Here is a 14,527-nt window from a genome sequence, read left to right on the forward strand (position 1 = left end):
GCTGAGTGTAAGTGTGTGCACCTGTGTCTGTGTGTGACCGCGTGCATGGATGTGTGTGTGTGTGTGTGTGTGTGCATGCAACTAGTCACAGATGTGCGTGTGTTTGTGTCTGTGTGTGCAAATGTGTCCGTGTGTTTCTGCATGAATGTGTGTCCTTGTAGGAGTGTGTCTGTGTATGTTTGTGTGTCTATGTGAATATGTCTGTGTGTGAGCATGTCCCTGTGTGTCTGTGTGAGCATGCGGGGGGTGTGTGTGTGTCTGCGTGTGGCGGGGGCAGAACAGGCAGGGCCTTGGGGACCCCCACAGGGTCCTGAAGAGCAGAGACAAGGTGAAGTCATCTGGCAAACAGCATCCCACGGCCCACAGGAGCCCCCGAGCAACACTACAGCCCCGGGCTCAGCCCAGGGGCTCGCAGGCAGAGTGGGGATCCTGCTACCCAAGATGGATGAATGTGGCCTGGCCACCAGTCCTGGCCCCCACCATTCTCGGGGTCACACTGAGCCAAGCTCTGTCCTCTGGGGGCCCCCGTTTCCTCACTGGTGGGGTGAGCGGTCCCATTAAATGACAAAAGGCAAAGATTACACTCGCCACGCCCTCACCAGGAGGTGCCGCCCACCAGGACGGAACAGAAGGGGTCGGGGCTCCGGGCAGGGTGCACGGCAGGGGCTTCACAGATGCTCCTCTGACCCATGCTCCTGCCCTTCTCGGCAGACAGAGTGTCATATTGTTCTAAGAACAGAAAATACTTGACGCCCACAAGACTGTTGGTCAAGTTCTGGCTTTCCTAAATTCTCACACTGTTCAAATCCACATGCAACTCTGGAAACCACCCAAAGATCGGACCACACTCCGAGATCCAGGGCCGCAAGGGAAGAGGGCGGCTTGTTCATCTGGGGACCCTCGGGGCCCAGAGTGGGCTGGCAGCTTGCATGCCTGTTGAAGGCATGCATGCGTGAATGAATTAACGGGGACCAAGAGAATGCCCTCCCCTCTCAAGTTCAGGAGGCATCCAGACCCCATCCCCAGCCCACTACCTCCATCGGTCCCCCAGCAGCACAGAGACAATGCAATGCGCCCGTTCTGGATTCGAGCGGGCTGGCTTTGAGCGCGGGCTCACCCTGTAAGCTCCAGGTCACTGCCTCACAACCAAGGACCACTGCGCTCCCCAGGGGACACTTGGCAATGTCTGGAGACACTTTTGATGGTCGCAACTGGAAGGGCCGTGCTCCAGGCACCTGGGGGCCGAGGCGAGAGATGCTGCTCAACATCCTCCAGGGGACGGGACGGTCCCACAGCGGAGAATCATCTGGCCCTAGCTGTCAACGGTGCCAGAGTCGAGAAACCCGGCTCGGCGCCTTAGCGTGCTTTGTACACGGACAAGGCGAAGGAGCACGCTACACCGCATTGCGCCAGGGGCTGGTGGAGAGGCAGGGTGAGCCGTGGTTAGAAACACGGCCCTTGGAGCCAGGCTGCCCCCACCCGCTGTGTGACGGCGGGCAAGTCACGCCACGTCTCCGTGCTCGGCACAGTGGGTATAATAATGGTCCAGGCTCATACACTTGTCTCGGGGCCGAGGAGAGCTAACAGCTACAGGTCCACGGGTGTGCCTGACAGCCAACTCTACGCACATGAGGCCGAGCGCTGTCACGACAGGAAGACCCGGTGGCCCAGTGCCCCGTGGTAGCCATCTGAGAATGCCTTGGACAGGATATTCTGCCTCCTGCCCGGCCCCAGGGGAGGGCCCAGAGGCTCGGGGTTAGCGTGTCAGCTCAGGCTGCAGGGGGATGTGGACCTGACACCCGGCCCCAGCCCCTCACTCATCCCGGCGAACTTGGGGCAGAGTCTCACGAACAGCAAGCCCTGACCTCGGAGGCAAGAGCAACATGCATGAAGGACTGTTGTCGTGGAAACAGCAATCATCACTTTCTAAACACAACTGGAGCTCAGCGTCGCTTTGCAGGGCTTTGCAAAGGACAGCACAGAGACTTGTCGTGAGTCCTGACGCCAACAGTCATCAGCAGAGGGCATGTCCTCGGGGGGAGTGTGTCCCCACTGCGGGGGCAGAGGTCGCGGGAATCCGCCCACTCACCCACACACCCTGGACTGGCTCATCACAGCAACGGGGATGGGCCTGGGCTGCCGCCCCAGCACGGCCCTTCTAGAAAGTTCCAAACAGCTTCCTGTTTCCCCCAGAGTGCTCCCTCCTCTCGCAGATGTGGCTCGGATCTCCAGCTCTACCACTAACTTGTGTGGGACACAGGAAGTGTGGGGCGGCCTCTCTGAGCCCCAGCTGTGAACTGGAGAGGGTGGGGTGGGTCTGTGAACTGGAGAGGGTGGGGTGGGACCCACCCTCGCCCCTGCCCTCCAGGCCAAACCAGGTCGGGGAGCAGGGGAGGGCTCCGAGCCGAATCTGAGATTGACTTTGGAAAGCCTGGAGCCCACTGAGGTCTAAAACGTGAAAATGCTGACATGTTATGAGCGGGGCCTGTTATTTCTCTGAAAGCCCCAAAAGGAGTGGAAGAGCCGGGAGCGGCTGGGAGAGAGAAAGCATGTTCAAGCGCGCCCCACGCACTGGGGCTCTGAGCTAAACCGGAGACACCCACCCCTGATGCAACACGGGGGCATGAGGTGCACGGCTAGAAGGTGGCCAGGAGTGGGTGTTGGCTCCTGGGGGCTGCAGCACCCTGCAGGGCAGGCGCACCCCAGCCGCACAACCCATAGGGCAGGTGCCCCCCACAAGGCAGTCACTATACCTCACAAGACAGCTGCACCCCACAAGGCGTCTGCACCCTATAAGGCAGGTACACCCCACAAAGCAGTCACTCTACCCCACAAGGCATATAACCTCACAGTCTCACTGCCCCGTTTCCCAGGAGTGGGCCAGCGAGGGGGTTAGGGGAGCCTCTCTCAGGGAAGAAGACACAGAGGCTCCAAGGGCCACAGACCGGATGGTCTCAGAGGGAGGGGCTGTGGACCCTCGGTGCTGCCCCGCTTCCTGCTGACTCTGCAGGGGCCTCCAGGCCTCAGCTCCAGGGTGACCCCGGGTTCTGGGTGTGAATCCATCTATGCCCTGGTAGGGCTGAGCCCCAGCCGGGGAAGCACGGAGCCGGGGTGGGTGCGGAACGGGTGGCCAAGCCCAAGAACAGGCCCCAGGGCCCCTCAGCTTGGACAAAGCTGCTCCCCACTCCATGCCCCCGAGGCCCCACATCCTGCCCACACGCACTTCTGACCCCACGCCCAGTCCCAGAGAGGGGACACAGCTCGCCCAGGGCACACAGGGGTGATTGGGAGGGTTCACCTGGGGCAGCCGGGCCCAGAGCTGCCCCTGACCTCATGGCACCAGGCCCCCCAGGGAGGGCTGCCCTGTGACAGTGAGACCAGCAACCAGGTCAGAGCTGGAGGCTGGGGGAGGCCAGCGAAGGGGAGCCGGGAGGAGGAGAAGCAACAAGCCCTCCTGGGGAGGAGACCCTCCTCTGGGCGGTGGGGGAGGCGGCCCAGGGCAGACACTGTTGTGCAAGCCTCAGAAGGAAGGGTGTGCTCCTCCAGGGATGGAATGGCGTGGGCGTCCAATGCCAAGCGCTTATCCTGTTCCTAAGCAACAGGCTCTGGGCCAGAGAGCGGAAGAGGGACTCTGAAGGACGCTCAGGGACCAGGACTCCAGCTCGACTCCTACCTCCACAGCTGCCCCAGGGGAGGACAGCTTTCCTCCTTGCACCCCGCTGCAGGGGGGCCACGGCTCCTCCCCAGCCCCGCAACCTGCAGGCAAACCACACTGCTCAGGCTCCTCCCAGCATCCCTAACTCAACAGCCATCTATGGCTCCTCGTTGCCTCCAGGACACGCTTGGGACTCCTTGGCATGGCTTTGCCCCCTGGTTTCCATTTCTCCCATTTCGTTCTGTTCCCTGTCCCCACACAGCAGCCCCCCTTGTCCACTCACAAGGGTCTGGCGGTTGCCCACGGCACCTTCCACTTTCTCCCTGTTCTGTAGTGCCTTCCCTTCAATGTCCACCTACCTGAACCTCTGTGTCAAGTTTCAGAACTAAGGTCACCTCCTCCAAAAGCATCTGGTTACAGCAGGGTGAGCTCCCCGGCTTTGGGGTTTGAAGGCCTTGGCTCAAGCCTCAGGAGCACCATTCTCTAGCTGGCCACGGGGCGCCTGGCCCACGGCTGCCTTGCCACCAGACCAGGGCACTTCTGCACCTATAGAAGGAGAAGAGGCTTCCTGCCTGGCAGGGCTGCCCTGGGCGCGAAAGGAAGCAGGAATTCGGAAGATTTTGAAGACATCCACACAGGAACCAAGAACTGGTAATGAATGTTTAACACTTTCTAGGCACAAAAAAGGTGCTAAGCTGGAGAGTCTCACTGTGGACCAGAAGAGGGGGCAGGTCACTTTATTAGATCATCTGAGGGTCAGGGGAGCATTTGTCCTCTGGAAAGGTAAATTGGGTATTTTAAAATAAATTTACATTTGGAAAGGGCAGAGCCTTTTAAAACTCTCACAATATTCTCAATGAGTCCAGTTTCAGGCATATTTCCCTTTTTACTCAGGCTGCCGGGGAGCTCTGGACAAACTGTTCAAACTAATCTCACCCCCCTTTTAGATTTTGCTTGTTAGAGTTTTTGATTACTATTTCAGATTTAATTATAACAGTATCGATTGCAAAGCAAATTCTCAGAAGTTCAAGCAATCCCGTCCTCAGTGGGAGAGAAAATTTTGAACGGAGGGCTCTCCTGGCAAGCCCCAAAGCCACAGCCTGACCAGCTAGCACTGCTGTTAGCTTGCCTCCCCAGGGGATGAAGACTTTGCCTCCTTTCACAGAGCAAAACAACTCCCAGACCCCGAGGCCAGCCCTGAGCTTCTAGAAGGCTGCAGGTGCAATCTCCTCTGGAGAGACTTTCAACACAACACCTGAGGTAGGAAGAAGGTGCTTCACGGGGACAGGGAATGAACTAAGAACGAGGCGCTGGCTTTGGAGGTCAGCAGAAAGCCCTCCTCTGTCGAGGGGCATGCGACCCCAGCACTGGGGTGCACCATGACCACGGCGCTCAGGGTGGGCTCTGAAACTCCATTTCTGCCCGGGGAGCCTGGCAGCAGCAGGCCCTGGAGCTGCGGGCCCCCTCCCCGGTCCCCACGTCCCACGTCTGGCCCGGAAGAGCCGCAGAAGCTGTGGAAGGCAGGCTCCTGCCTGCCCCGCCTTGCTTTCTCGCTGCCCTGCACCCTCAGCGACATTCCAGCCCACGTTTGTTCCATGACAGTCTGCTTCTGCATCCAACAAGCATCTACTGAGTACCCCTGCATACAAACCCTGGCCTTGCTCCCAGGACCTGGAGCAGTTAACCCAGGAGCTCTCGACCTCAGGAGCCCAGAGTTCAGTGCTCTCCTAATGGCTCCCCCAAAGGGCTTCTGGGAGGTCTAGAATTATCTGTGGAGCTGAATGTGTCTGTGTGTGGGTGTGTCGGGGGGAGGACCAGAGGAAGCCAGGAGGCTTCCTGGAGGAGGCCAGCTAGACCAGGCTGGAGGGCACAGCCCCCTAGAGACTTCTGTCCTTGATTGCCTTCCTGTGTCTGTCGTCCATGTCACCCTTCACTCCCACCGCTTCTGCTTCGGGTCCGTGGGGTCAGGCCCCTCCCCAGGCCCTGAGGAGGCCAGCCCCCCATTCCCCGACCCCCCACCCCCGCGCCGCTCGGTGCCCACTTACTCCAGAGGCCCTGGGACAGGTGCACGCTGCTGCCTGCTGTCTTGGGCAGGGAGCACTTCTGACACACGCATTCCTTCCCGTTGAAGGTCACTCGGTCCCCCGGCGGGAAGGGCAGCCTGCAACAAGAGAGCACGTGACCAGGCAGGATCACCTCCGGATCTTCTCCTGGGTGGGGGCAGGAGGGGCCAGACACCCCCCTAATATACCACCACCTCCCCCGGGGCCTTGGGGACAGGCACCACAGGCTAAGGACGCAAGGCCTACCCACCCAGGCACCCCTGCGTTCCTGCCGTGTGAGTCCCGGCTCGACACCCACGCCTTAGCCTCGGTCCACTACTGCACAAACAGGCAGGATGGCAGGGCCCTGGTGAGGAGCGGTGAGGGCCAGCCCCGCGTTTGGCACGTGGCAAAGAACAAGGCAGCCTCAAGCGCCCCCTCCTCCATTTCCCCCTGCCTCCTCTGACCACGCAGGATGCTTTGTCCACATCAGTTCAACAACAATGGCAACAGCTAGCATTTACTGAGCACCTACTGTGTGCCAGGTGCCACGAATTACGGTAGATACCCCACATGCATACCTCATGTAATAACTTTGGGACATTTGTCCAAGCTGGAATTCCCTTCATTTTTTCTCTATAGGTGAAAAAACTGAAGTTCAGAGACGATAGTTAACTTTTCCAAGGACACACAGCTGATGCATGTCAGAACCAGAGTCAAACCAAGACCCGTTCAGGCTCCAAAGCCCCATGATTTATTTACCTACTTGGGCCTCTAAGAAGTCAGTGCCTTGTACAAGCAGGCCTTGTAGACAACAAGGTATTGCACATTATATCCATCTCTATTTAAGTTTGACATTTTGCTTATCATGGATGTTTTTGCACTAATTTTTAATTTTTTAAATACCACATTAAAATATCATTTACCTTGATTGCTTATTTTTGGGGGACTCGCTGAAATTCTGCATCCAGAGCGAGTCCCAGCCCCGGTGCAGGCTGGGTGGAGGCAGAGGAAAGTCGCCTCGCCTCCCGGCACCAAGGACGTCCCCGCCTGGTGCCTGGGAGATGGGTGAGGTGGCTGCCCCTCAGCAAGCGGGGGACAGGCCACCTGCAGTCAGGGGCTGGAAGACGGACTTCGGTGTCCTGCTGGTGTCCATCCCAGCCACCTGCTGCCACTGAGCTCCCAGCTGCCCTGGGGCCACTTTCCTTCCCCTGCTCAGCCCAGCCAGAGAACCTGAACTCTGGGGCAGTAGTCTGCAGAATTCTCTGGACCAGGACATGCCCTTTCCTCGGGTTAAAACTTCATGTCTCCCCTCTGCCTCCTCAGGGCTGACAATCCATGGTGCATCCGGGCACTCAGTAGGTACTTGCTAATGAGTGAATGAGTGAGTGAACGAGTGAATGACTGAAGGCCTCCAAGGGCGCCTAACTCAGCGCCCCCTCCTGCCAGGCCTCCCCACACAGCCTGCCCGGTCACACCAGCCCCAGGCCAGTCCCAAGCTGGGAGCATGCCTCCCCCCAGCGGAGCCTGCCCTAGCCCCCACTTTGTACAGCTGGTGTTCATCCAGACAAATACAGGCTGAGCTGGCCCACTCCCCAGGCTTGTGAGACAGCCGTGTAGACCTGGCTTCTTAGGGCCCGGAGCCTTGCAGCTGATGCCTTGAGCTGTATCACCTGTGGCCAATGCTGTGCTCTGCCAGTCTTCCCTAGAGTCTTACAGCTGGCCTGGTAATGTGGGGTGTTGGCATAGAGTGGGGGTTCCTCCCCTTCCCTGCATGTGCTCTGACAGGGTCTCTGGCTATGTATCCCAGAGCAAGTTACTTACCCTGTCTGAGTCCTGTTTCTCACCTGGTAATACCTGCGGTACGGTCAATCTCATGGGGTTGTTACTCATCCCTCCATCCCTCCCCCCTTCCATCCATGCATCCATGCATCAGCCGTCTATTCATCCATCCATCCGTCTCCCTTCCATCTGTCCATCCATCGGACAAACTGCTTGGAAAGCTCTAGCATACTGCCTGGGACCAGGAGCAGTGAATAAATAATAGCCATTATTTTGTTAGTTCAACTTTATTGAAATGTACATTGACAAATGCACCCATTCATGTTATCAACACCACAGTCATGATGTGGGACATTCTGTCCACTGCAAAAAGTCCCCTGTGACCGTCCACAATCACCCCCCCACCACCCCTGGCCCCAGGCAACCATGGTGGGCATTCTGTCACTGTGGATTGGAAATGTCCTTTCTAGAACTGCAACTGCATACATATGGAATCATACATGGAACCACACAGTGTGTAGTCTTTGATGCCTGGTCCAGCGTCCTGCCCCTGACATTCGCTCACATGGCTGTGTACATCTGTAGCTTGCTCCTTGTTACTATGGAGTAGTGCTCCACTGGACAGATGAGGGACAACATGATTCCATTCACTGCTGAAAGATATTTGGGCTCTTTCCAGTTTGGGGCTGTTACAAATAAAACTGCTAAGAACGTTTGGTGACAAATCTTTCCATGGACATGTGTTTCCACTTCTCTTGGGTACATACCTAGGAGTGGAATCACTGGATCACAGGTTAACTCTATGTTTATAACAAACAAACTGCCAAACTGACTTCCAGACAGGTTGTACCACTTTGCCTTCGCCCCAGCAATACACGAGTGTTCCCTCAGCTTCATGTCCTCACCAACACTTGTCATTACCCACCTTTTTAGCTTTAGCCCTTCTGGATAGATGCTGGTATTCCACCATTTTAATCTGCACTGTTGCGTGTGCTTATGGTCATTCATGTCTATTCTTCTGTGGAGTGTCTGTTAAGCTCTTCTGCCCATTTTTTATAGGGTTTTTGTTTATCTTCTTACTGATGACTTGTAAGAAGTTCTTTATATATTTTGGATGCCAGTCCCTCATCAGATATATCTGATTTACCAGTTGATGGCTTGCTTCCGTACTTTACCAATGCCTTTCGACATCACTTTTCTTCTTCTAGCTTTATTGCCATGTAGGGGTGCTGGCCACGAGTTCTCCAGGCTCCTGTGTGTCTATAGCAGCCTTTGTTTCACCTTTTGCAGGGGGGACACATTTATTCATGTTATTTTAATCACAGACATCTTGGAGACACTTCGGTTTCAGTTCCAGACCACTGCAATAAAGCAGATATTGCAATAAAGCAAGTCAAATGGATCTTCTGGTTTCCCGGTGCATAGAAAAGTGATGTTTATGCCGTAGTCTATTAAATGTGCAATAGCATTCAGTCTAAAAAACGAAGTGCATACCTTAATAAAAAGTACTTTATTGCTAAAAAACATGCTAACCATCATCTGAACTTTCAGCAAGTCGTAATCACTGATCACAGACCAGCATGACAAATATAATCATACAAAAGTTTGGCATATTGTGAGAATTACCAGAAGGTGACGCAGAGACATGAAGTGAGCAAATACTGTCGGAAAATGGCACCGACACACTTGCTCGACGCAGGGTGGCCACGGACCTTCAATTGGTAAAAAATGCAGTATCTGCAAAGCTCAATAAAGTGAAGTGCAACAAAACGAGGTATGCCTGTGCATAACGTTCATACCATTCAATGTGTATGATTCAACGGTTTCTAGGGTATTCAGACTGGTGTATGTATCCCCATGATCAATTCAAGGACTTTTTCATCACCCCGAAAAAGAAACCCCATACTCTTTAGTGGTCTTGCCTTCATTTTTTCAAAGTCTTTTTCTTCCTTTTTTTTTTTTTGGCTTGGTATGAAATTGTTTGATTTTCTCTTATAACTTTTTGAAGATGCCATTCCATTGTCTTCTAGGATGCATAGTTTAGGTAAGAAGTCTGCAGTCATTCTTTCATTCCACTATATATGATGTGGGTCTTTTCTCTTGCTCCTTGTTAGAGTTCTTATTACTATTTTTCAGAAATTTGATTATGAAGGACTTAGTATGTTTCTGTCGTGTTTTTTCTGCTTGGGGTTTATCAAGATTTCTGGATCCATGGGTTTATAGTTTTCATCAAGACTGGAAAATTTTCAGCCATTATTTCTTCAATTATTTGGTTTTCCCTTACCTCCAGGGTTTCCCCCTCCCAGCCCAGACAGGCAGAAAGATCCGTTATCCACAGATCCCTGAATCTGTTTTCATGTTTTTCAGTCTTTTCTGTCTCTGTGCTTTAGTCTGTATAGTTTCTGTTGTTATGTTTTCAGGTTCACCAAGCCTTTCCTCTGCAATACCTAAACTACTGCTAATTCCTTTGAAGGGATCTGTCATCTCAGAAACTGTCATTTTCATTTCCAGAATTTCCATTTGGCTTCTTTTTATCCCTTCTGTAAGACTTCTCTTACATTCACATTTTCCTTTAAATACCTAAGCATATTTTCAATACTGTTTCAAAGCCACCATTTGCTGGTTTCACATCACTCTCATTTCTGGGTCTATTGCTATTGACCGGATTTTCTTCTGGCTTTGGGTCTCATTTCCCAGCTTCTATGACTAGTAATATCCGACTGGATGTTGGGCACTGCTGATGCTATGTTGCTGAGGGCTGGATTTTCCGTCTTCCTATGAAGAGTGCTGGACTTGTTCTGGCAGGCAGTTAGCTCATTTGCAGATCAGTGCAAACTTTTGGGGGTTTATTCTTGTACTTCATTTCAGCAGGTGCTTGTAGCCTTTGCTCTAGGCCTATTTTAGTCCCACCATTAAGGCACGACTTTTTTGGCATCCCTACTTTGTACCTGGGCGTTCAACAACCTGGTCACAACTCGAATGTCTCCCAGCCCCAGGGACCGTTCAGTTTACAACAATCTAGCCATCCTTTGTCCACCTTGTGAAACGTCCTTTATGCCTATGTGGCTTTGTGTTCAGTGAAAGGCTCAAAGGTGCCCCCACATTGCTCTCTGCACTTGCTCTGTGTGGCTCCCCCCTGCCCCCCCTGGGGGCGCAGCCCCTGTTGCTCATATCACCGCCTCCTGACTCATCTCCTCTCCAGGAAATGCCTCCAGGCACAAAGCTGGGTGGTTGCAGGTCCGTTGCCTTTGTGGTCCTGGTCTCAGTCCCACACAGACTGCGCCCCAATGCCCCCAAACAACTGCTTCATGTAGAGTTTTGCAGTTGTGTACAGAGGGTGGTAAGTCCAGCCCAGTTACTCCAGTGTGACAGAGCTGTCTGCTGTTATTTTAAAAACAGAAGATTATCCAGAGGTGATCTTTCAAACTTATTCTGATTATGTCCCCTTGTCTCTAAGCTGTTTGCACAGAAATCAATCATGGGATCATCCTTGCGGGAACTCTGAGACCCACACTTGCTGCAACAGCACAGTGACTGTCATTAGAAATACTCCCCGTCATTGTCCCCTCCTGTGTGCCTCCCTCTGGAGAAAGCATCTATTTCTGTCCAGCACACATGCCCTGCCCACAGACAACAGCTTTGGGAACAACACTCAAAAAGTCCCCTTGAAACTGGGTGTGGTGAGACAGAGAAAGCAGAGCAGAAGATAAACTCTGGGTTCTTTTTGTTCTTTGTTTCTTAGATAGAATGTCTCCCTGGGAGCAGTGTGTCTAGGGCAGGGGTGGGGTGCAGGAGGAGGCTGCTCACGTGGCAAAGCTGCTCCCGGGCTCCCTCCTAAGTCCCCAGAGGTGCGGGGCATACCGGGGAGCTGGATGTGGCCATGCTGCGAGGGCTAGGCTCTCGTCTAACTCCAGCCATCCTCCGCCTCGTCCCTGCTCTGGGCCAGGCACCTGGCCCCCTGGAGGCGGAGGAGTCACACCCAGCCCCTGCCCGCACGGAGCTCACATCAAGTGCTGCCAGGGCAGGAGAGGGGCGGGCAGCAGAGCAGCTGCACTGGGCACAGTGAGTGTCCTGAGGAGGGAGAGAGCTATTCCCCAGGGTAGGGAAGGCCCTGGGCAGGGCACCCTCATACTTCGGTGTCTCTAGGTGCAGAGCCCTGTAGAGTCTGAGGCAATGCGTCTCCAAGCCACTGGTGCCTGCCCTGTGCCAGGCCGCAGAGGTGCTTAAAGAGCCCGGTTGAATGAATGAACGAGTGAGTGAAGGAGGGAAGGAATGAGAGCGGACTGTGAAGCCTGTCTCAGCCAGGCTGAGCGGCTTGTACTTTCTCATGGATGCCAGGGGGCAGCGGGGAGGAGGGACAGACAGAGGGAGGCAGGGACCTCACTATGGAGGCTGTGGCAGGACCCCAAGCAGGCAGACTTTGAGACCAGAGCAGGGCTAGTGGCTGGGTAGATGCTAGAAAGGGAGGGACCCTTCCCCAAATCTGGAACCCAGGGGGATGGGTGAGGGCCACCCACAGATCAAGGACTCGGGACAGCTGAGGGGCGGTGGTGGGTGGGCAAGGGGGGGCTGAAGTGCGGACACAGCAGGCACCAACGCAAGAGAAGAAACGTGTGGAGGACGCTGGGAGGAGAGGAGCTCCCCAAAGTGGCCAAGGAGGGCGGGGAGGGAGCTCCTTCCCAGAAGCCCAAGGAGGCCCCGAGTTGGCAGCCTCAGAACCTGCTAGACTCTGGGCCCCCCAGGTTAAGAGAGCCTGGTCCTGCACTTCGGGCAAGGGGTGGAGGCCTGCGAGGTCTGCGGTTGGACAAAGGTGTGCCTCGGGGCATAGCCGTCCTGTGTCCACCTGCCACCCCGGGCTTGTGTCCTGCCTTCCCTCCCAGCTGTGGCCCAACAGGAGGGATGACGGAGGGAGGAGGGAGGACGAGGGAGGGAGGAAGGAGGAGGGAGGAGGAGGGAGGGAGGAGGAGGAGGAGGGAGGAGGAGGGAGGAGGGAGGAGGGAGGAGGAGGGAGGAGGAGGAGGAGGGAGGAGGGAGGAGGACGATGGAGGGAGGAGGGAGGAGGAGGGAGGGAGGAGGGAGGAGGGAGGGAGGAGGGAGGAGGGAGGGGAGAGGGGAGGAGGGAGGGAGGAGGGAGGAGGAGGGAGGAGGGAGGAGGGAGGGAGGAGGGAGGGGGAGGAGGAGGGAGGAGGAGGGAGGAGGGAGGAGGAGGGAGGAGGGAGGAGGGAGGAGGGAGGAGGAGGGAGGAGGAGGAGGAGGAGGAGGGAGGGAGGAGGAAGGAGGAGGGAGGAGGGAGGAGGAGGAGGGAGGAGGGAGGGAGGAGGGAGGGAGGAGGAGGAGGGAGGGAGGGAGGGAGGAGGGAGGAGGGAGAGGAGGGAGGAGGGAGGAGGGAGGAGGGAGGAGGGAGGAGGAGGAGGGAGGAGGAGGGAGGAGGAGGAGGGAGGGAGGAGGGAGGAGAGGGAGGAGGGAGGAGGAGGGAGGAGGGAGAAGGAGGGAGGAGGAGGGAAGGAGGGAGGAGGAGGAGGAGGGAGGGGAGGAGGAGTGGAGGGAGGAGGGAGGGAGGAGGGGAGGAGGGAGGAGGAGGGGGGAGGGAGGAGGAGGGAGGAGGGAGGAGGGAGGAGGAGGGGAGGAGGGAGGAGGGAGGGAGGGGAGGGGGAGGAGGGAGGAGGAGGAGGAGGGAGGAGGGAGGAGGAGGGAGGAGGAGGGAGGAGGGAGGAGGAGGGAGGGGAGGAGGGAGGAGGGAGGAGGAGGGAGGGAGGGAGGGAGGGAGGAGGGGGAGGGGGAGGGAGGGAGGAGGGGGAGGGAGGAGGAGGAGGAGGAGGGAGGAGGGAGGAGGAGGGAGGAGGGAGGGAGGAGGGAGGAGGGGAGGAGGAGGGAGGAGGGAGGAGGAGGGAGGAGGGAGGAGGAGGAGGAGGAAGGAGGAGGGAGGAGGAGGAGGGAGGAGGGAGGAGGGAGGAGGAGGGAGGAGGGAGGAGGAGGAGGAAGGAGGGAGGAGGAGGGAGGGAGGAGGAGGAGGAGGAGGGAGGGAGGAGGGAGGAGGGAGGAGCAGGGAGTCCAGCAGGCCTGACTCACCGGCACGCGGCGCACACGAAGCAGTCGGGGTGGTAGGTCTTGCCCAGCGCCGACACCACCTCGCCCTCGATGAACTGGTCGCAGCTGAAGCAGCGGGTCCCGTACAGCCGCTGGTAGTCCCGCGTGCAGATGTACTCGCCCTGCCGCACGAAGAAGCCGCCCTCGGCCAGGTCACAGCCGCATGCTGGGCGGGTGGGGGAGCGTCAGCGTCAGCGGGGTGCCGACCGTCTGCCAGGTCCCCCCACGCACAGCTCCCCCTTGACATAGGTCCCGTTGACTCGCCGAACCCCTGGTGGGGCCGGGCTCCAGGAACAGACCTCCAGCTCTGGCCCTCAGCCTGGTGCTGGGTGGACTTTCTTGGGGAAGCTTCCAGAAGCGTAGCACCAACCCAGGACGAGAATGAGGCTATGCAAAGGGGCCCGCGCCCGTGAGATCAGCGGGGGTGGAGTGCTGGCGCCGTGAACCGCCCCACGACCCCAACCGGGCTGTTCCCAACATGGGATACAACACACGGGGAAGGTGCTCTGTTCTGGGCAGGCAGATCCCGTGTGGCGGAGGACAGATGTGTCCTGTGGTTGCCCCCAGGCCACAGTGAAACCCCCCAACCCCCTCCCTGACTCCTGCCCACTTCCATGTCCCGATGTCTGTCTCCCACAGTGCAGACAAGGCCAGATCTCCCACAGGAGGGAGAGAGACCGTGAACACTCCAACACGAATCCTTTTTGCACACTTTGCCAGGTGGGGAATGGGGCGACTTTCTCAGGACAGCCTGCCAGTCTGAGTCCGGGACACCCATGCGTCCACCCCACACACTCCCCCTCCACCCAGGGGCATGTGGGAGCCATGCATGGTTTCGGAGGGAGCCACCTATGCACCGCCCCCCCTCCAGCTGGCCCAGCCGCTCCCCTCAAGAGGCGAGGAGGACACCCTGCAGCCCCGGCCCTGCCAGCCGGGTCAGTCCTGGGTCCTCGGGGGTCCC

The 14,527-nt window shown here is 56.9% G+C and overlaps 1 protein-coding gene across 1 annotated transcript in view; it reads right to left on the reverse strand.

Annotated features, from left to right (window-relative positions):
* ABLIM2 (actin binding LIM protein family member 2) overlaps positions 1–14,527 on the reverse strand; it is a 146,453-nt gene that overhangs the window by 80,032 nt on the left and 51,894 nt on the right. Inside the window, exon 4 of the mRNA XM_088021245.1 lies at positions 5,701–5,816. Coding sequence (XP_087877371.1) covers positions 5,701–5,816 — 116 coding nt within the window. The remainder of the gene's footprint in view (positions 1–5,700; positions 5,817–14,527) is intronic.

Source organism: Eumetopias jubatus, unplaced genomic scaffold, assembly GCF_037043125.1.
Source record: "Eumetopias jubatus isolate StellerSeaLion01/CBP00866 unplaced genomic scaffold, mEumJub1_p1.0 scaffold_2, whole genome shotgun sequence".
Lineage (NCBI taxonomy): Eukaryota > Metazoa > Chordata > Mammalia > Carnivora > Otariidae > Eumetopias > Eumetopias jubatus.